The 24,204-nt window shown below is 43.3% G+C and overlaps 1 protein-coding gene across 1 annotated transcript in view; it reads right to left on the bottom strand.

The window, feature by feature from the left end:
* Positions 1–24,204, bottom strand: part of ntrk2a (neurotrophic tyrosine kinase, receptor, type 2a) — a 53,211-nt gene that overhangs the window by 17,718 nt on the left and 11,289 nt on the right. Inside the window, exon 13 of the mRNA XM_071403910.1 lies at positions 1,462–1,647. Coding sequence (XP_071260011.1) covers positions 1,462–1,647 — 186 coding nt within the window. The remainder of the gene's footprint in view (positions 1–1,461; positions 1,648–24,204) is intronic.

Below are 24,204 nucleotides of genomic sequence, written 5' to 3' on the forward strand. Positions count from 1 at the left end.
TGGGATGAAGGTTCACCTTCCAACATGACAATGACCCTATGCACACAGCCAAGACAACACAGGAGTGGCTTTGGGACAAGTCTCTGAATGTTCTTGAGTGGACCAGCCAGAGCCTGGACTTGAACCCGATCGAACACCTCTGGAGAGACCTGGAAATAGCTGTGCAGCAACGCACCCCATCCAACCTGACAGAGCATCTGCAGAGAAGAATGGGAGGAACTCCCCAAATACAGGTGTGCCAAGCTTGTAGCATCATATCCAAGAAGACTCGAGGCTGTAATCGCTGCCAAAGGTGCTTCAAAAAAGTACTGAGTAAACGGTCTGAATGTAAATGTGATATTTCAGTATTTTATTAGCAAAAATGTCTAAAAACCTATTTTTGCTTTGTAATTATGTGGTATTGTGTGTAGATTGATGAGGGAAAAAAACAATTGAATACATTTTAGAATAAGGCTGTAACAAAATGTGGAAAAAGTCAAGGGGTCTGAATACTTTCTGTGTGTGTGTGTGTGTGTGTGTGTGTGTGTGTGTGTGTGTGTGTGTGTGTGTGTGTGTGTGTGTGTGTGTGTGTGTGTGTGTGTGTGTGTGTGTGTGTGTGTGTGTACATCTCTTGTTCTTAATGAGTTTTGTCCACTCTAATGGAGTGCACAAACTAATGGAGGCTATTGATCTGTTTCTAAGATATTAGAGTCACACCCACTCTCCTGACATAATACCTTACCTACACCGTTTCTCTCTTTTTCATCAAAATGAATACAACATTTACAGACACACCACAAACACACAGACACACACACAGCTGTACAGTAGTGACTGACATTTTATGTTTTTCTGGGGCTCATAAATCTCTTTTGGTGATTTGCTGCAGACACAAGTCAGACCACAGCTCTCTCCCCATTGTCCCAGACAGGTAAAGACAGCGGAGACACACACTGTGTATAACACAGACCTACACAGAGACACAGTCCTATTGTAGATGCCTCCGTACATCATCTGCTCAGGAACTTGTGTCCTCTTTAAGAAGCATGACCTCTAATTTGATGGATTAGATAGATCCAACTACACAGCTGACAAGTGTGATTGAGATTGATACACACACACACACGGAGCGCTGCCTGTCCCACTCAACACATTTTATCAGCAGCTCCAGTGCCATTTCCATAGCAGCGGAGAGTGTTGCTAAGGCAACCCACACATACGTACATTCTGGTGTGGGTTCTTAGATGGCGTCTATGTGTCGGTGCAACAGATTCATGGTGACGTCAGCGCTCAGATCCTTTGAGATCTCCTAGTCTGCAGGCTATTCTTCTTTGCTACAGTCTAGTAGGCTATATCTTGTTACCCATTAAAAGGAACTGGTGTTAAAGAAAGCCATTTGTATGTGTGTCTTGCGAGTGTAAATACGTGTGTGTGTCTGTCGTGTGTGTGTGTGTGTGTAAGCTATGGTCTTGTTGTACTCACAGGTGTCTGATTTGAGCATGCTGTTGCTGCGGAAGTACTGAGGGTTCTCGATAACGGGGATCTTGGTCATGCCGATGATGACCGCGTCTAGGCCCATCTCAGAGGAGGACGGAGTGTTACTGCCATTGGACACGTGGTGGAGAGGAGAGGCCGAGTCGTCATCGTTACTGATCACCGATGACGCACCTGAGAGAGAGGAGAGAGTGAGAGAGGAGAGTGGAATTAAAAGGAAGAGGAAGAGAGAAAAAAAGAAATGAGAAGAGAAAAAAAGAAATGAGAAGAGATGAGAACGGAAGAGATGAGAACAGAAGAGGAGAGATGAGAACATAAGAGGAGAGATGAGAACAGAAGAGAAGAGATGAGAACAGAAGAGAAGAGAATAGAAGAGAGATGAGAACGGAAGAGAAGAGATGAGAAGAGATGAGAAGAAATGAGAACAGAAGAGAAGAGATGAGAACAGAAGAGAAGAGATGAGAACAAAAGAGGAGAGAAGAGATAAGAACAGAAGAGATGAGAACAGAAAGAGAAGAGAAGAGATGAGATGAGAACAGAAGAGGATAGATGAGAACAGACGAGAAGGAGAACAGAAGAGAAGAGATGAGAACAGAAGAGGAGAGATGAGAACGGAAGGGAAGAGAAGAGGTGAGAACAGAAGAGATGAGAACAGAAGAGAAGGGGAGAAGAGATGAGAACAAAAGAGAAGGGGAGAAGAGATAAGAACAGAAGAGAAGAAGAGATGAGAACAGAAGAGATGAGAAGAGAAAAGATGAGAAGAGATGAGAACAGAAGAGGAGAGATGAGAACAGACGAGAAGGAGAAAAGAGATAAGAACAGAAGAGAAGGGGAGATGAGAACAGAAGAGAAATGGGGAAGAGATGAGAACAGAAGAGAAGAGAAAAGATGAGAAGAGATGAGAACAGAAGAGATGAGAAGAAGGGGAGAAGAGATTAGAGCAGAAGAGAAGAGGAGAAGAGATGAGAGCAGAAGAGAAGAGAAGTGGTGTTTGAGGAAAATTTAAAGTGGAAGAATGAAATTTTAAAAAATGGAAGAGGAGGCATGTTTTTGTTTTTACAAAAAGTATGAGGCTCAATTCCATACCAATCACCACATCCTTCCTTGTTCATGAGTTTCTGAGATATGAGGTATCACTGATCACATTATCATCATGATATTATTAACCTCCCTAACCTAAGACACTATATCCGTCCGTAGATGTGCATGTCAAAACCCATATCCAAAGTACGCAATATGGGTATAACTGCATTTTATATGCAATGTTACCACAAGTAATACTCAAATATTGTTAAATACAGTATGTTTGAGTACATTTTTGTTAATGTCAAGGATTGCCTCTTTCTCATCTGTCCCACGAACAGAAATGTGGTCTTTAAACTGGTGGAAGTTAGGAACCAAACTCTCCAAAACGTCATTAAATTGTCTCCCCTCAGGGCTAATGAATGTACAATAGTAGTTTAGGTCATGATGAGAAAGAATGTGTTGATACAGTACTTTGTGAATGCGGAGAGAATGACGGTCGGACTCTGAGCCTGTGCTCATTCCTTTCTGTTTATCATTTATCTGTGGACCAAATGTTGTTTCTTCTCTGGTTTACAGTTCTATCCCAAAATAAACAATTAATATTTTATTCTCATACACACAGTCTCAATCTCTAAACAACCACGCATGCACTCACACACACCACGGTGTTGTTTTGGAGCAGTAGAGGAATAGCAGTGGTGCATTCCTAAGCAGGAGGAGGCAACGGAACAGGACAGAGAAACAAAGAGGGATTGTCTCTCAGTAGGCTTATAAGATTGTGTGTGTGTGTGTGCGTGCGTGCGTGCGTATGTGACAGTGTGGGTGGATGCTGCCATTTATACACGCTGATCACCAGATTGTGGTGAAACATGAATAATGGAGTCAAAGCACATATCTGTCCAAACTAGCTCCTATGACCTCTACTCTCTGTGACCTCCAGCATTGTGTTGAAAGGAAGCAACACAATCCCTGACAAATGACTGCAAGACTCATGAAAAGTATTGTTGTGACCCTTACCAAGGTAGGCTAGTTAAAATCTCCCCCAAGAGGGTTAACCCTAGTGGAGCAATGGTTGGCAGGTTAACGATTGGAAGAATTACCTAGTGGTATGATTGACCTTATTTCTTATTGTCTAGGGCCTGGAGTGTTTTCCTCACCACGAAACCTGACCAGGAAAACCTCTATGGGGGTCCTAGATCATGACACACGGTGAGGCTTGCCTCCTGGCGGTTTGATAATCCATCTAAACTTTACAATCTCAAAACATCGGACCTCTTTTCGTCCAGTCCTGCTCTGCTTTCCTCTGTGGTGGCTACCGTCCGTGGAGTCTCAAGCGGGGCACTGACGGTAGAGCTTTACAGGGGAGCTCTTTGATTCTCCACCGATAATGTGTTGAGTGGTTTCACCACAAACAGGCTTCTCTCTCCCCCGTGGGTGCTCAAATTATGTGCCACCATTACGCCTCCTCCTCCACCTCCTCTGGAAGAGCCATTACGCAGCCGCATTGTACAGTAGTAGCGTCACTGCAATGCATTGTGGATAACAGAGAGGCATCGATTGTACAGTAGTAGCGTCACTGCAATGCATTGTGGATACCAGAGAGGCATCCATTGTACAGTAGTGGCGTCACTGCAATGCATTGTGGATACCAGAGAGGCATCCATCTTGGATCTGACTGGAGACATATGTATGGATTTTCTCTAACTGAGAGCAGTGATCCTGCAAGAATGGCTGGTCTAATCAGGTTGACCTGCAGTGTAGACAGCCTGGTAGACAACAGACAGTTAGGTGATGTACTGTATATGAGACAGTGATGCTGTCAGGCGGCCCACAGACAGGCCTTTCTGAACCCCACTGAAATACACTCTAGGCTTGACACAATCTGGGAGCATTCAACTTCTCTTAGTTCTGTATCTCAATCAAACAGCAGATACTACAGTAACTAGTGCTTTATGATTTTCAGCCATGATGTTAGAGAGGGCATGTGCTTAAAATTAGTATTTATTTCACACACACCGCATCCTAAGCAGGTTATTGCTGTAAGTGTGTGTGTCGGGGGGACTCATCATTAGTGGTGAGGTCTAGGGTCAGATCGTTATAAACCCTATTTAGCCTGTAGGAGGGAAGCGGAGGAGTTGGGGGGGGGGGGGGGGGGGCACAGAACAGGTCGGTGGGCCACGGGGGTCATAAGTGGGGTCAGATCCTGACCTAACACACTTTAACAGACAGCGCTGCTCTAATGCAGGGGTGGGCTGGGGGGCGGAGACTCTGTTACTATATTGATCTCCTCTGGCTCGCTAAGCGCTCCTCCTTCAGACAGACAGACAGACAGACAGACAGACAGACAGACTGACTGACTGACTGACTGACTGACTGACTGACTGACTGACTGACTGACTGACTGACTGACTGACTGACTGACTGACTGACTGACTGACTGACTGACTGACTGACTGACTGACTGACTGACTGACTGACTGACTGACATACAAACAGACTGACTGACTGACATACAAACAGACTGACATACAGACTGACTGACTCACTGACATACAGACATACAAACAGACTGACTGACTGACATACAAACAGACTGACTGACTGACATACAGACAGACTGACTGACTGACTGACTGACTGACTGACATACAAACAGACTGACTGACTGACATACAGACTGACTGACTGACTGACTGACATACAAACAGACTGACTGAGTAACATACAGACTGACTGACTGACATACAAACAGACTGACTGACATACAGACATACAAACAGACTGACTTACTGACATACAGACTGACTGACATACAGACATACAAACAGACTGACTGACATACTGACTGACTGACTTACTGACTGACTGACAGACAGACTGACTGACTGACTGACTGACATACAGACATACAAACAGACTGACTGACTGACCTACAGACTGACTGACATACAAACAGACTGACATACAAACAGACTGACATACAAACAGACTGACTGACATACAGACTGACATACAGACATACAAGCAGACTGACTGACTGACATACAGACTGACTGACATACAGACTGACATACAGACTGACTGACTGACATACAGACAGACTGACATACAGACAGACTGACAGCAGCAGACCATTTATTGGATATGGGATTAGAGGGCTGCTGGGGTTATGGACATATGGAGTGTATTAAACGGCTTAAAAGGACATCATGCCTGTCAGTGTCGTTAAAACGAGATGAGATGCTGATGATCTCTTAAACCACGGTGAGGAAATCAAATAACATTTTATTTGCCACGTGACAAATACAAGGGGTGTAGACTTGACCGTGAAACGCTTGCTTACGAGCCCTCCCCAATGAAAAATTATTTACACAATAGAGGAATAAAATGCAAGAATGGAGCTATATACAGGGAGTAGCAGTACCAGATCACTGTGCAGGGAGCTATATACAGGGAGTAGCAGTACCAGATCACTGTGCAGGTAGCTATATACAGGGAGTAGCAGTATCAGATCACTGTGCAGGGAGCTATATACAGGGAGTAGCAGTACCAGATCACTGTGCAGGTAGCTATATACAGGGAGTAGCAGTACCAGATCACTGTGCAGGGAGCTATATACAGGGAGTAGCAGTACCAGATCACTGTGCAGGGAGCTATTTACAGGGAGTAGCAGTACCAGATCACTGTGCAGGGAGCTATATACAGGGAGTAGCAGTACCAGATCACTGTGCAGGGAGCTATATACAGGAAGTAGCAGTACCAGATAACTGTGCAGGGAGCTATATACAGGGAGTAGCAGTACCAGATCACTGTGCAGGTAGCTATATACAGGGAGTAGCAGTACCAGATAACTGTGCAGGGAGCTATATACAGGGAGTAGCAGTACCAGATCACTGTGCAGGGAGCTATATACAGGGAGTAGCAGTACCAGATCACTGTCCAGGGAGCTATATACAGGGAGTAGCAGTACCAGATCACTGTGCAGGGAGCTATATACAGGGAGTAGCAGTACCAGATCACTGTGCAGGTAGCTATATACAGGGAGTAGCAGTACCAGATCACTGTGCAGGGAGCTATATACAGGGAGTAGCAGTACCAGATCACTGTGCAGGGAGCTATATACAGGGAGTAGCAGTACCAGATAACTGTGCAGGGAGCTATATACAGGGAGTAGCAGTACCAGATAACTGTGCAGGGAGCTATATACAGGGAGTACCAGTACCAGATCACTGTGCAGGGAGCTAGGGAGTACCAGTACCAGATCACTGTGCAGGGAGCTAGGGAGTACCAGTACCAGATCACTGTGCAGGGAGCTATATACATGGAGTACCAGTACCAGATCACTGTGCAGGGAGCTATATACAGGGAGTACCAGTACCAGATCACTGTGCAGAGAGCTAGGGAGTAGCAGTACCAGATCACTGTGCAGAGAGCTATATACAGGGAGTAGCAGTACCAGATCACTGTGAAGGGAGCTAGGGAGTAGCAGTACCAGATCACTGTGCAGGTAGCTATATACAGGGAGTAGCAGTACCAGATCACTGTGCAGGTAGCTATATACAGGGAGTAGCAGTACCAGATCACTGTGCAGGTAGCTATATACAGGGAGTAGCAGTACCAGATCACTGTGCAGGGAGCTATATACAGGGAGTAGCAGTACCAGATCACTGTGCAGGGAGCTATATACAGGGAGTAGCAGTACCAGATCACTGTGCAGGTAGCTATATACAGGGAGTAGCAGTACCAGATAACTGTGCAGGGAGCTATATACAGGGAGTAGCAGTACCAGATCACTGTGCAGGTAGCTATATACAGGGAGTAGCAGTACCAGATCACTGTGCAGGGAGCTATATACAGGGAGTAGCAGTACCAGATCACTGTGCAGGGAGCTATATACAGGGAGTAGCAGTACCAGATAACTGTGCAGGGAGCTATATACAGGGAGTAGCAGTACCAGATCACTGTGCAGGGAGCTATATACAGGGAGTAGCAGTACCAGATCACTGTGCAGGGAGCTATATACAGGGAGTAGCAGTACCAGATCACTGTGCAGGTAGCTATATACAGGGAGTAGCAGTACCAGATAACTGTGCAGGGAGCTATATACAGGGAGTAGCAGTACCAGATCACTGTGCAGGTAGCTATATACAGGGAGTAGCAGTACCAGATCACTGTGCAGGGCGCTATATACAGGGAGTAGCAGTACCAGATCACTGTGCAGGTAGCTATATACAGGGAGTAGCAGTACCAGATCACTGTGCAGGGAGCTATATACAGGGAGTAGCAGTACCAGATCACTGTGCAGGTAGCTATATACAGGGAGTAGCAGTACCAGATCACTGTGCAGGTAGCTATATACAGGGAGTAGCCGTACCAGATCACTGTGCAGGGAGCTATATACAGGGAGTAGCAGTACCAGATAACTGTGCAGGGAGCTATATACAGGGAGTAGCAGTACCAGATCACTGTGCAGGGAGCTAGGGAGTACCAGTACCAGATCACTGTGCAGGGAGCTAGGGAGTACCAGTACCAGATCACTGTGCAGGGAGCTATATACAGGAAGTAGCAGTACCAGATCACTGTGCAGGGAGCTATATACAGGGAGTAGCAGTACCAGATCACTGTGCAGGTAGCTATATACAGGGAGTAGCAGTACCAGATCACTGTGCAGGGAGCTATATACAGGGAGTAGCAGTACCAGATAACTGTGCAGGGAGCTATATACAGGGAGTAGCAGTACCAGATCACTGTGCAGGGAGCTAGGGAGTACCAGTACCAGATCACTGTGCAGGGAGCTAGGGAGTACCAGTACCAGATCACTGTGCAGGGAGCTAGGGAGTACCAGTACCAGATCACTGTGCAGGGAGCTATATACAGGGAGTACCAGTACCAGATCACTGTGCAGAGAGCTAGGGAGTAGCAGTACCAGATCACTGTGCAGAGAGCTATATACAGGGAGTAGCAGTACCAGATCACTGTGCAGGGAGCTATATACAGGGAGTAGCAGTACCAGATCACTGTGCAGGGAGCTATATACAGGGAGTAGCAGTACCAGATCACTGTGCAGGTAGCTATATACAGGGAGTAGCAGTACCAGATCACTGTGCAGGGAGCTATATACAGGGAGTAGCAGTACCAGATCACTGTGCAGGGAGCTATATACAGGGAGTAGCAGTACCAGATCACTGTGCAGGGAGCTATATACAGGGAGTAGCAGTACCAGATCACTGTGCAGGGAGCTATATACAGGGAGTAGCAGTACCAGATCACTGTGCAGGGAGCTATATACAGGGAGTAGCAGTACCAGATCACTGTGCAGGGAGCTATATACAGGGAGTAGCAGTACCAGATAACTGTGCAGGGAGCTATATACAGGGAGTAGCAGTACCAGATAACTGTGAAGGGAGCTATATACAGGGAGTACCAGTACCAGATCACTGTGCAGGGAGCTAGGGAGTACCAGTACCAGATCACTGTGCAGGGAGCTAGGGAGTACCAGTACCAGATCACTGTGCAGGGAGCTATATACAGGGAGTACCAGTACCAGATCACTGTGCAGGGAGCTATATACAGGGAGTACCAGTACCAGATCACTGTGCAGGGAGCTATATACAGGGAGTACCAGTACCAGATCACTGTGCAGAGAGCTAGGGAGTAGCAGTACCAGATCACTGTGCAGAGAGCTAGGGAGTAGCAGTACCAGATCACTTTGCAGGGGTATGAGGTATTTGAGATAGATATGTTCACGAAGGCAGGAGGAACAATGTGTTTCTCGTCCACTTATTACACTCTTAGTGCTAACCGGCAGTGATGACCGGTAAAGTGTCCTGTCATCCCTCTGTCCCCAAGAGCCTCCCCTACCCCCACGCCTGCCCCCTTGCCCTCCAGCAGGGTAACCTGAGCATATTGCTCTCTAAACGCACCTCTAACCTCGCTGAACACATGAAGTGATCTATTGATCTCACAGACACAGAGAAAAGGAGGGATGGCGGGATAGGAAGAGAGAGATAAACATGTGGAGGAATGAGAGTAGAGGTGAAGAGAAAGGAAGGTTATGAGCAGGGAGAGATGGGGGTGGAGGAGATGAGTAGGGGTCGATGGACAGATGAATGAATTGAACAGGGGAGAGAGAAGGATGAAGGGATGAAGACTAATGGAGATGGAAGGAAGGATACAATTTCATTTACACTGCAATTTAATGGCAGGCTCGGAATCCAGCCCTCACTACCTGACAGAACAGGACCTAGCCACAGTCTGCAGCATATCAGATTCCTAACTGACCTCCCCCTCCATGTAAAAATATAGATTTTCTCTGTCTCTCTCTCGCTCTCTTTCTCTCTGTCAGTGCTTTTCTATTTTTAATAAACAAACCACATTCAACTTTTCACGTGACACCAGGGAGACTGGCTCACCTCCTCCCACTTAAAACATGTGAAGGTGACGAGACAGAAAAGGACAGGGGGAATAATGAGAAGCAAAGAGAAAGAGAGACAGACAAAGAGCATACATCGTTTCTCCTTACACTATTAGCCGTCCATTGTTTGTCTTGGGAATTAAAGGCTGTGTGTGGTGGTGCACTCCGTAGCAGGTTCCATGATTCCTCATGTTGAATGGCAACTTTAATACACACATAGAAGTGGATGGATTACATTTTGACAGTCCAGTCCGAGGGTCATTGAGGGCATTGAATGCCCCATTTCTGTGTGTGTGTGTGTGTGTGTGTGTGTGTGTGTGTGTGTGTGTGTGTGTGTGTGTGTGTGTGTGTGTGTGTGTGTGTGTGTGTGTGTGTGTGTGTGTGTGTGTGTGTGTGTGTGTGTGTGTGTGTGTGTGTGTGTGTGTGTGTGTGTGACGTCCCTGCATCACTCAGGGTCAGTGTGTGATCAGAATGTGTGGATGAGCTTCTACAAAAACAAAACTCACACACACTCTGGAGAGGGGGAGGAAGGACAGAGAGGGAGGACACTGGAGAAAAATGCATTCACTTAAATTATCAGGATGTACACTGTGTTCCAATAGTTTTATTGTCTACGAGTCAGCCTCAATATAACTAAATGTGACGTAAAACACTACAGCAATCAATGCCATCATGTACAGCACAACAACCACATAACACACTTACAAGAGGCTCTTGGCCCTGGATATTCCAGCAAGTATAAAAACACATTTTATACTGCATATCGGAGTGTACACACATATTCCAGTATAATTTTTTTTAAAGATGCACTTCAAGTTTAATAAATGTTAGTTAATACAGTGTTAGAATGACTATCTAATTTCTCTTCCAAAAATACTTAAATATGTACAAATATGTGCAATACATGTTGATATATTATATGTACTGGTAAAAGAAGGTTAATGGTTTATGAAAACCTGTCTTTTATTTTGCTATGGAAGTGTAATGGTGTGTAACTGTATTTCATGGAAGTTGTATGATAAAAGTGTCTCAACAGTGACCCTGAAACATCCTCAATGAAATACTCTCCATACATCAAACCTGACTTCCATTTGAACTGCAGCTTTAATGAGTGTGTATGTGTGTTTTACACTTGTATGTCTGATGAAAGAATTATGGGTGCTGAGATGTAGGTTATTGGTATGGTATGTTTTAGTTCATGTGTTAGCATGTGGAGATATGTATAGAATATACAGTATGCATGGCTAGGTGCCCCTACTGGACCTATAGCTCAGTGTACACCTCAACCATCAAACTGTATTTACATGACAACATCCTGCTAGTTCTCTCTCTCTCTCTCTCTCTCTCTCTCTCTCTCTCTCTCTCTCTCTCTCTCTCTCTCTCTCTCTCTCTCTCTCTCTCTCTCTCTCTCTCTCTCTCTCTCTCTCTCGCTGTCTCTCTCTCTCTGTGTCTCTCTCTCTCTGTCTCTCTCTCTCTGTCTCTCTCTGTCTCTCTCTCTCTCTCTCTCTGTCTCTCTCGCTGTCTCTCTCTCTCTGTCTTTCTCTTTCTCTCTGTTTCTCTCTTTCTATCTCTCTGTCTCTCTCTGTCTCTCTCTCTCGCTCTCTCTCTCTCTGTCTCTCGCTCTCGTTGGTGCATGCTGGGAATTGTATGAGCGAGTGTGAGTGGTGTCTGATTAAGGTAGTTTTTTTCAGTGGTAGAATTAGGTTTATTGTATTTCTTGTTGGAATTGCCCTGGTTTTGGTGGTGATGGCGACACACATGGGGATGCTGTCCCTGTCTCTGACACCTGTTCAGGTGTGTTACTGAAGCCACTGTCACTGTGGATGAGTTTCTGGTTGCCGTAGGAGAGAAGGTAGGCTATCAAAATGTTGCTTATGCATCCCGGATGAATAAAACGGTGGAGGTTTTTCTTAAAGAAGAGCGTCTTGTTGGTCGGATGGTTGAGCATGGTGTACTTCTTAAAGGTATGTTAATTCAAGTTACGCCACTTTTTTCTCCGTCAACAAGTGTAACGATTTCGAATGTAACACTGTTTATTCCCAATGAGCTATTGGAGCACGAGCCATTGCGGTTTGAGAAGTTTGCAAGTTCAATTAAAATTGTCCCGCTGGGTTGCAAACACCTGGCTCTGAAACAGGTTATGTCGTTTCGGCGACAGGTGTTTATGTTTTTGGACTCACCGGAGCAGACTTTGGAGTTATCGTTTAAAGTCAAGTATGACAACAGATTGTATATGGCGTATGCTAGTACTGGTATTCAATAGTGTTTTGAGTGTGGTGATGTTGGCCATAAGCAACATGCTTGCCCAAAAAATGAGAAGGTGGAGGACGGGACGCAGGTGGTCCTCGTAACGCCTGGGCCCACTGATGTAGGGAGAGGTGGGCTGACTGTGGTAGAGCAGCCACAAGCACCTGTTGTTGAGGGTACTGAGTTGCAGCTTGTACCAGAGGAGAACATATATGATGTGCAGCAGAAAAATATTGTTTTAGGAGGTAAGGATGGAACTGGGGAGCCATTTCCCAAGACTGGTGAGGAGATACCCAGTACGAGTGATGGGGTACAGGAGGGGGTTCAGGTGGGGCTAGTCTCCCAGGCAGTGCTGGGGTGGCAATTTTGCTTTCCTCAGGCTTAGGGGTGACTGTGGTATCTACAACAGAGATTGTCAAGGGTCGGGTCTTATTGGTTAAGGCGGATGTTATGTTTATTTTAATGCTCCTATTGAGGGTACAGAGCGTATTTCCGTATTTGATTAAATAAAGGAAACCTTAAGACAGTGTGACCAAGAGGGGTGTATGGTTTTAGGGGGGACTGGAACTGTACAGTGGATTTTACTGTTGATCGCACTGCTGAAGAACCTCACCTGCGGTCACAAATTTGCCTGTCTGGTCTATTAACTGAGTTTGAGCTTTCTGATGTGTGGAGAGTAAGAAATGCAAAAGTTAGGCAGTACACATGGCTAAAAGTTAATGAAGGTCGTGTCAGTGCAGCAAGGTTAGACAGGTTGTATGTATCTGAGCACTACTGTGGTGGGGTTGTAAGGTGTGACATTACTCCTGTAGGTTTTTCTGATCACAATATTGTCACTGTTGATGTTCACTAAAGGTCGACCGATTAATTGGCATGGCCGATTAATTAGGGCCGATTTCAAGTTTTCATAATAATCGGTGATCGCCATTTTTAGACGCCGATTACATTGCACTCCACGAGGAGACTGCGTGGCAGGCTGACCACCTGTTACGCGAATGCAGCAAGGAGCCAAGGTAAGTTGCTAGCTAGCATTAAACTTATCTTATAAAAAACAATCAATCTTCACATAATCACTAGTTATAACTACACATGGTTGATGATATTACTAGTTTAACTAGCTTGTCCTGCGTTGCATATAATCAATGCGGTGCCTGTTAATTTATCATCGATTCACAGCCTACTTCGCCAAACGGGTGATGATTTAACAAAAGCGCATTCGCGCCAGGGTATATGCAGCAGTTTGGGCCGCCTGGCTCATTGCGAACTGTGTGAAGACCATGTCTTCCTAACAAAGACCGTAATTCATTTGACAGAATTCTACATAATTATGACATAACATTGAAGGTTGTGCAATGTAACAGCAATATTTAGACTTGTGGATGCCACCCGTTAGATAACATTTCGGAACGGTTCCGTATTTCACTGAAAGAATAAACGTTTAGTTTTCGAAATGATAGTTTCCAGATTTGACCATATTAATAACATAAGGCTCGTATTTCTGTGTGTTTATTATATTATAATTAAGTCTATGATTTGATATTTGATAGAGCAGTCTGACTGAGCGGTGGTAGGCAGCAGCAGGCTCATAAGCATTCATTCAAACAGCACTTTACTGCGTTTGCCAGCAGCTCTTCGCAATGCTTGAAGCACAGCGCTGTTTATGACTTCAAGCCTATCAACTCCCGAGATTAATATAGTGCCTATAAGAACATCCAATTGTCAAAGGTATATGAAATACAACTGGTATAGAGAGAAATAGTCCTATAAATCCTATAATAACTACAACCTAAAACTTCTTAACTGGGAATATTGAAGACTCATGTTAAAAGGAACCACCAGCTTTCCTATGTTCTCATGTTCTGAGCAAGGAACTTAAACATTTACTTTTTTACATGGCACATATTGCACTTGTACTTTCTTCTACAACACTGTGTTTTTGAATTATTTAAACCAAATTGAACATGTTTCATTATTTATTTGAGACTATATTGATTTTATTTATGTATTATATTAAGTAAAAATAATAGTGTTCATTCAGTATTGTTGTAATTGTCATTATTACAAATATATATATAAAAATTGTCCGATTTAATCGGTATTGGCTTTTTTTGGTCCTCCAATAATCGGTATCGGCATTGAAAAATCATAATCGGTCGACCTCTACTAGTTGGTACTCTGGGAGAGGTTTTCTCTTCTCAACTGTTTATATTTGGGCCAAAGTACAGGTTTAGTCGAAGGGGTGTAGTTCTCTTACTTAACTTTGTGTCAGGGGCAGCTAAATGAGCAATTTGGAAGACACGAAAGAACAGTATTCGGTGACGGGTCTGTGGACGTGGTGGGCATGCTGGAGGGGATGTTGGCAGCGAGACAGAGGGTTGAGTTTGCCTATTACAAACTGGTTAATAACATTGGGCTGTTTATGAGCATATGGGGTATTCAGAGGTTGTTGTGTTTAGTTACTGTGGAGGAAGATTTGGTGTTGTGTTTTTAATTGATGTTAAACCATGTTTTTGTTTGTTTGAGTGTTTATTGTGTAATGGGTTCCAGCTCTCTCTCTGTCTCTGTCTCTGTGTGTGTTTGGGACTCCATTTCTCCTAGCGCCCAACCACCTCCAGTGGAACGTTATGAAATAACACAAAGCCTGAAGGAAAACACAAACAAAATAAATGAAATGAGCAGCAACATAAATTACATCATAATCATGACAGTGATCAAAATATTAAAACAAATCATGTGTGATCAGAAATTATACATTCAACGCATACCTAATTGTAAAACATCCCCCAAAAGTAGAAAGTAGGTCCCAGTTGCAGGTAGACATCAGTGCTTAGTAGAGTTAGTGGGATCAACAGCACTGAGTGGTGGGTTAAGGTCGCTTAGTGAATTAGTCCTTCAGTGCAGAGGCAGGTGGAACGATACAGTACATATACAGTACCATTCAATAGTTTGGACACACCTACTCATTCAAGGGTTTTTCTTTATTTTGACTATTTTCTACATTGTAGAATAATAGTGAAGACAACACTATGAAATAACACATATGGAATCATATAGTGTTAAACAAATCAAAATATATTTTATATTTGAGATTCTTCAAAGTAGCCACCCTTTGCCTTGATGACATCTTTGCACACTCTTGGCATTCTCTCAACCAGCTTCATGAGATAGTCACCTGGAATGCCGTTCAACTAACAGGTGTGCCTTGTTAAAAGTGAATTTGTGGAATATCTTTCCTTAATGCGTTTGAGCCAATCAGTTGTGTTGTGACAAGGTAGGGGTGGTATACAGAAGATAACATTATTTGTTAAAATACCACATTACGGCAAGAACAGCTCAAATAAGCAAAGAGAAACGATAGTCATTACTTTAAGACATGAAGGTCAGTCAATCCGGAAAATGTCAAGAACTTTGAAAGTTTCTTCAAGTGCAGTCGCAAAAACCATCAAGCACTATGATAAAGCTGGCTCTCATGAGGACTGCCACAGGAAAGGAAGACCCAGAGAGTTACCTCTGCTGTAGAGGATAAGTTCATTAGAGTTAACTGCACCTCAGATTGGAGCCCAAATAAATGCTTTAAAGAGCTCAGGTAACAAACACAAATCAACTGTTCAGAGGAGACTGCGTGAATCAGGCCTTCATTGTTCGAATTGCTACAAAGAAACCACTACTAAAGGACACCAATAATAAGAAGAGACTTGCTTGGGCCAAGAAACACGAGCAATGGGCATTAGACCGGTGGAAATCTGTCCTTTGGTCTGATGAGTCCAAATTTGAGATTTTTGGTTCCAACAGCTGTGTCTTTGTGAGACACAGAGTAGATGAACAGATGATCTCTGTGTGTGTGGTTCCCACCGTGAAGCATGGAGGAGGAGGTGTGATGGTGTGGGGGTGCTTTGCTGGTGACACTGTCTGTGATTTATTTAGAATTCAAGGCACACTTAACCAGCATTCTGCAGCGATACGCCATTTCATATGGTTTGTGCTTAGTGGGACTATCATTTGTTTTTCAACAGGACAATGACCCAAAACACACCTCCAGGCTGCGTAAGGGCTATTTGATCAAGAAGGAGAGTGATGGAGTGCTGCATCAGATGACTTAGCCTCCACAATCACCTGACCTTAACCCAATTGAGATGGTTTGGGATAAGTTGGACTGCAGAGTGAAGGAAAAGAAGCCAACAAATGCACAGCATATGCGGGAACTCCTTCAAGACTGTTGGAAAAGCATTACTCATGAAGCTGAGTAGGCCGTCATTGTAAATAGGAATTTGTTCTTAACTGACTTGCCTAGTTAAATAAAATTAAAATAACATTTTAAGCTGGATCAAAGAATCCCAAGAGTGTGCAAAGCTGTCATCAAGGCAAAGGGTGGCTACTTTGAAGAATCTCAAATATAAAATATATTTTAATTTGTTTAACACTTTTTTGGTTACTACATGAATCCATATGTTATTTAATAGTTTTTAATGTCTTCACTATTATTCTACAAGGAAGAAAATAGTAAAAATAAAGAAAAATCCTTGAATAAATAGGTGTGTCCAAAATTTTGACTGGTACTGTAGATATATATATATACAGGAAGGGTGTAAATGGATGTGAATGTTAAAGGGTTTACAGTGCAGAGCTAAACAGTACTATAAGCATGGTGCAAGTATTCAACGCAATTTAGAGACGTACACGTTCAGGTAGTAACACACACATCCAAACCGGTCTTCACTGGGTCTTTTCTACAGAATCTCATCTTTCAAAAGAACGCTTTGTCTTTTCAGCTCATGAACGGATGGGGCAAGTGACAGTATTAAACAACAATAAAAACATAAACGAATTCATTTCAACTTCCAAAGTCACCTTTAACTGTTTTCCCTCTCACCGAGGCTGAACCACGACATGTAAAGACATACTGTCATCACACCCCAAAAAACAACGCAACATTCTTCTTCTCAGACTTTTATGGCTCGGTTTCCCCCTGGCTTGTTATTGGAAATGAATCGAAGTGGCAGAACGGGAGCTGCCAGATGATTATTATTATCCATCTGCCTGGGGGTGGAGGAGTGGAGGGCAAGGAGCTAGCTAAAAAAACATACCCTCATTGCCATCAGGTTGATAACTGGAACAGTAAGGAGGGATTGGAATGTTTTTTGTTCCTTGTGTCGAAACCATCAACTGTCTTAGACAGAAGAGCAGCTGCTCCACAATCACACAAACATGTTACACAACCTAGGTGTCCTAGTGGCTCACGGCAGCCCCATCAAAATCTTCGGAACATCATTCTCTGGCCACGGTCCTTCCTTGCCAACTCACCACACCTGTATCCATCTCCACTGATTGTGTGTGTGTGTGTGTGTGTGTGTGTGTGTGTGTGTGTGTGTGTGTGTGTGTGTGTGTGTGTGTGTGTGTGTGTGTGTGTGTGTGTGTGTGTGTGTGTGTGATGGTGATGGTGATTCACTCTTTAAGCTTGGCCAGCGATAATGATTCATATTTGGAGCAAGGCTGGTGATGACATGCGTATCCATGGCAACAGCATGCAGTGGGCTACTGGAGCCGTCCCCCTCCTGTGTCATATTGCAGTCCTCCTGAAAACTACTCAATGCCACTCAACACTGCTTGACGCAACTCAATAACATCCAATAGAACTCAACACTACTCCACACAACTTAGAAACACCGGACCCTGATCAACACAACTCAACAACACTGAATACTTTGATACTCATCAACACAAATTAGTATTTCAGTCAATTGGTAGACATCTGTCCCAGTTAACACTAATTTACTACTTAGTATTCAATAGTACCTTCACTGAAAGCTACTAACTGCAGCTGATTTCTCCCCACTAGGGAACACTCAGTACTAGAACACCACACACACACACACACACACACACACACACACACACACACACACACACACACACACACACACACACACACACACACACACCCCCCCCCTCTGACTGAGCGCTTGAGCAGTGCTGCTGACCTGAGTGATGGGAAGGCCCAAGACTCGATAGGCCTGAGAAAGGCATCAATCGATCAATGAAGCTCTATCTGCTGTAGTGCAGTTCCCAATAGCAAAGCCCAACGCGCTGTACAGAGCTGTGACTGCACAGACACGTTGTGGTGGTGAATTGGAGGTGGAAAGAGGAGTACCTCAGAGCAGCATGACACACAGCCGCTCGATAAATACTAACTAATTAACATGGACTGAATTACAGGACATTTACAATGCTGAAACTGATCAAGGTCCAAGATAAATGCATCGATGCAAAGAGGGGCCACCAATAGGGGTGAGCCTAGGGCTGTTGCGGTGACCGTATTACCGCCACACCAGCTGTCACGAGTCATGAAAGCAGTCAAATTCCACGTGACTGTTTAGTCACGGTAATTAGGCTTCTCCAGGCTCTGATGCTGCTGATGGTCATTAGTAGCCTACCAAACTTGCTAACTGCCTGGTACTCAGCACACTATTGTCCCTCTAATCACTCTGACATCAATGCAAATGTAATCGAAAATCTAATCAAACACTTCATAAGAACCCATGAGCTCATGTTGTGCAACATTTCTATAGGCTATGCAATTGCGCGAGAACACAGAGTGATGGCCTCTACTAAAAAGAGGAGGATCCCATCAGCTTTCTGTAGACTAGGACTACTATATTTATTTATCAACTTTCCTAATATTAAGCACATTGTTTATCTTTACAACAGGAGTATAGCCTACCTGTCTGGCCTGAAAATGAACCACAGGAAAAGCGTCCTCCATTCGCTATTTAAGTGCATAGATGACATGTATTTTTTGCCGCTGCCCCTGTTTCAAGACAGTTGCATGATAATGGTCCATTCTAAATCAAAACAAATTTCACACATATATTATTTAGTATTTGTAAAGACAAGATTAAATCAAGAATAGTCTGATGGGTGACAATATTATCCTATCACTCGAGAGTTATATATCATCACAGAATAAGAAACTGCCTTTTTTTGTTGCGACTTTTTATCAAGTGTTTGTCAGATTGTGAATGAGAGACTATTGAAGTGTCAACAGCCTGCGCAAAAAACAAAGCAGAGCTCATGCCTTTCAAGCAATCTTTTTAAAATCATCCTTAGAGTTTCATCATGCAGCCTTACAATGTATTAAAAATCAAAACATACAGCCCAATGTTTGTAGAACAACTAAAGTTACATGAATAACTCTAAATTAAGCATGTAAGAGTACCTATTTACTTTCACTCAACACAGAATAGCCGCATGTGCGCACTCAAATCGTTTGGAGAAAATATTTATATGTTCAATTGTATTCTTCATACTATAAAATAATATAAACAAATTACATGGAATTCTAAGCAAATCTTGTCTGCTAAATGAACTAGTGTAGCCCACAGCCATTTGGCATAGCCAGATCAGGACCTAACATAATGTTTTGCTCGTCGATGGAAGGATCGGACCAAGGTGCAGCGTGGTAGGCGTACATTTTAATTTATTAAATGAACACCGAAAAAACAACAAATACAAAACGTAACGTCTAGTAGGGCTAAACAGCACAGTACCAAAAACAAGATCCCACAAACTACAGGTGGAAAAGGCTGCCTAAGTATGATCCCCAATCAGAGACAACGATAGACAGCTGCCTCTGATTGGGAACCATACCCGGCCAACAAAGAAATAGAAAACATTGATTGCCCACCCTAGTCACACCCTTACCTAACCAAATAGAGAATTAGAAGGATCTCTAAGGTCAAGGCGTGACACATAAGGACAACTCAGAGTATGCTATTCTGTTCTTCTGAAATAGACTACATTTTCTTCATATCATGCTTCTTTAGACCTGTCTAAAATAAATAATGGATTTATTGTGAAGGTGTAGGCTATATTACATGGATTTATTAGACTTTTTAAAACGTAGACGTTCCAAAGGTCTGCATCAGTGGCTTGTAAGCTATGTGTGGAAGCCAGGAGATGATAAATGTGTTTATGTTAATTAACGGTCAATTACCGTGACACCGGCTGATGAAATTTCTTTACCTCCACAGCCCTAGGTGAGCCCAAGTAAAACTGATGGGGTCTATACTTGCAAACATTACATTTTTTAAATGTATTTAACCTTCGCATCAGCCAATTACAATCGTCGACGTAGTTGCAAGTGATAGAACGCTACATTGTAGCTGGTCCCATCAGATAACCTGGTACACGTTAGCCCTATGCTAACCTCACCAGCTGACCATGATTACTTCCTGTAACAAATTCTGCATCAGCCTATCAAAGATCTTAGATTTTATATCCACCAACCAATGGCATTTCTTAGAATAGGTCAACTTGGCCACCAGTGTACAGTAGAGTGACAATATTGCATGATGATGCATCCTCGACTAGGCTACTAGCTACTAACGTTAGACAAAATTCAAAACGTTTCTGCATATATAAAATCCCACGTTTTTGCTCATCTGTTTCACACAAATCCATGTGCCTTTACGGAAAAAAAGATAAAGGAGGTCTATACAACATTCAGTTTGTCGTACATCATTAAAAAAAAAAAAATATTAAGTCAAAAAACCTTATGGACTTGTCAAAAAGCTGTCATGTACCATCGTCATCATTGCTTCCTGGTGGCACACACTGCTAAATCGGTTGACTTTAAAACAACAGTGCACATTCTGCCCCTGAACAAGGCAGTTAATCCACTGTTCCTAGGCCGTCATTGAAAATAAGAAATTGTTCTTAACTGACTTGCCTAGTTAAATAAAGGTAAAATAAAAACATTTAAAAAAACATTATCTGTGGGTTCGAGCCCTCCTCGCATCAAGCATTTTTGTTAAAGAAAACACTGTTCACTGCTGGTCCTCGATGCTAGATTCAAATAACGCATATGTGACTAAGTGGATAATTACAATAACGCATATAAATGTAAGTGTAGCCTACACGTCTATGTAATATAGCCTATAATAGTGACGATTATTTATGTAGCAGTGCCAGAAGCCTACATGCCGGTCTGCAAGAGGGACTCCAACAAGAAGTTCCTCATCACATTTATTCTTCTCTTCTCAACACATTAATACAATAAATGTAAATCTACATTTGAAAGGGGGAAAAACTGGATTGTGTATGTGTGCCATTCAATGGGTGAATGTGCAAGACAAGTTCTTTTGAACGGGGTATGGTAGTAGGTGCCAGGCGCCCACCGGTTTGTGTCAAGAACTGCAACACTGCTGGGTTTTTCACGCTCAACAGTTCCCTGTGTGTATCAAGAATGGTCCACCACCCAGAGGACATCCAGCCAACTTGACACAACTGTGGAAAGCATTGAGTCAACATGGGCCAGCATCCCTGTGGAATGCTTTTGACATCTTGTGGAGTCCATGCCCTGACGAATTGAGGCTGTTCTGAGGGTAAAAGGGGGGTTGTACAACTCAATATTAGGAAGGTCTCCTTAATGTTTTGTACACCGTGTATATGACCAATCAGTCAAACACATGTGATCTAGTACCAGAACGTACCGTTGGACTTCTGTTATGTGTTCTTTCATTAACAAGTGTTGGATCACGTCCAACTACGTCAGTGATTTTAATTGGCTGATGCGCATTTTGAGACGGGGGTCCAGGTTAAAGCTGAACTTTTTCTAATGTTCGCACGTATGGCCCCAGTATGTCATAGAGCCAGGAGTTTATCCTTTCCTATGTGGCCTGAGCAGGAAAAATTGCTCTAGAAGGTGGAAGAGAAGGTTGTGACTAGGCCCTGAGTTAATACTCCAACACACTCCAACACATATTTCCTGTCGCTATGGGAGAGGGAAGAGATCTGCTGTTGCCTGTCCAGTCGGCACATCTCTCATACACACATTGACCTCTGACCCCTCAAGTGGGCACTTTATCTGTGATTGACCAACGAGAGACAAGTGACTTCAAACTCCCACAGGCTGTCACAAAAGCATTCCACACATGTCTCAAGCACTCAGGGGGAACATTGTGCGTGTGTTTGTGTGTGTCCCCCTGCATCATGTTTGTGTCCTCCCAGGCATTGAACCCAGGTCATTTGCATACTTCCATACGGATAGCCCATTGAGCTAAAGACTACATCAGCTCTGGGAGCACAAAACTTCCGGTCTTTGGCAAGGTTACTCATCGCCGTTGTGCCTATGGTCCTCTGGAGACCAATGGAACCATGGGCCCTGTTCTGTACAGATCCCCAAAAAGGTAGTGCAGGGAGCGAGGGAGGTCCATGAAGGCAGGAATGGAACAGGGCCTAAGTGTGCTCTGCAGGAGGAGGAGAACACGCAGCGTGAGCATGGTCTGTCGAGTCCTATCAGAGATACTTCTGACCTTGAGAGAGATGTATTGATCATCCGGCACTCTTCCAAACACAGAGAAAACTGATACCTGCCTTCCTGAATCATTGATAAGCATACAGTGCTCGCTCCCTCTCTCTCCATCTATCTATTTTTTCTGCTGTTCTTCTCTCTTTTTTGCCATTCCAAAGAAAAGTTAATTATCAAACCAACCAAGGTTGTTTTAAAGGTCCAATGCAGCTGTTTTTATCTCAATATCAAATTATTTCTGAGAAACAATTAAGTACCTTACTGTGATTGTTTTCAAAGAGCAATTTCTCAAGCAAGAATTTTACTAGGACTGTCTGGGAGTAGGGAGGGGAAAACTGAAAACTAGCTGTTATTGGCAGAGAGGTTTGGAACTCTATTTCTTATTGGTCTATTACCTAATTTAATGCCTAGTGATGTCACCATGGAAGGCCAAAACTCCATTCCAACAAAATGTCACAGTGTTATTCCAACCTTATAGGTGGAAATATACACTGAGTGTACAAAACATTATGGACATAGACTGGCCAGGTGAATCCAGGTGAAAGCTATGATCCCTTATTGATGTCACTTGTTAATTCCACTTCAATCAGTGTAGATGAAGGGGAGGAGACAAGTTAAATCATATTTTTTAAGCCGTGAGACAACTGAGACATGGATTGTGTATGTGTGCCATTTAGAGGGTGAATGGGCAAGACAAAAGATTTAAGTGCCTTTGAACGGGGTATGGTAGTATGTGCCAGGCTCACTAGTTTCGACACCTTGTAGAGTCCATTCCCTGATGAATTGAGGCTGTTCTGAGGGCAAAAGGGGGTGCAACTCAATATTAGGAAGGTGTTCCTAATGTTTTGTATACTCAGTGTATATAAAACACAGGTAAATCATGTATTTGATTGCACTGGGCCTTTAAGGGTCAGAGGAATTTCAAACAGGTTTAGGTCTGTTTTCTCATGTAACAACATATTTGTAAAGACCATTTCAGATACTCTAATTAAAATGTATTTTGGCAAACAAACACAGATTTAGAACATTTGACCAATACCTGACAAACTTATTTTTCTATGATGCCCATCACAGAAAAGTATTTAGAACTTATTCTATATGGAGACTACATTTTCTAAATTGGTAACACAGAAATCTGCCTCCTTAACTCTCTGAAAACACACACACACACACACACACACACACACACACACACACACACACACACACACACACACACACACACACACACACACACACACACACACACACACACACACACACACACACACTCCTATTAACTCTCACAAATTGTAAAATACAATAACTTAAATCTACACGCACATAAAACAGTGTAGAGTAAAAAAGAGTAACCTCTGATCCTTACTGTACACCACATCTTATTGATGACAGAAGAGGAGTAACAGGTTAATTTGAATCATGTATTCCACCATGTACACCCTTTTACAGTGTGTGTGTGTGTGTGTGTGTGTGTGTGTGTGTGTGTGTGTGTGTGTGTGTGTGTGTGTGTGTGTGTGTGTGTGTGTGTGTGTGTGTGTGTGTGTGTGTGTGTGTGTGTGTGTGTGTGTGTGTGTGTGTGTGTTGTGCACCGAGGCATCCAGAGAAAGTGTGTCTAGATGTCTCACATGCTCCTGAACAGTTGACTGAGCACAAACAGAACAGGGTTCAGTATGGTCTCTTCACACCTTTTGTCTGTTGTGTGTGTGTACATTAGCTAAATGTTAGTGGATTGGGAAAG

Source organism: Salvelinus alpinus, chromosome 5, assembly GCF_045679555.1.
Source record: "Salvelinus alpinus chromosome 5, SLU_Salpinus.1, whole genome shotgun sequence".
Taxonomy (NCBI): Eukaryota; Metazoa; Chordata; class Actinopteri; order Salmoniformes; family Salmonidae; genus Salvelinus; species Salvelinus alpinus.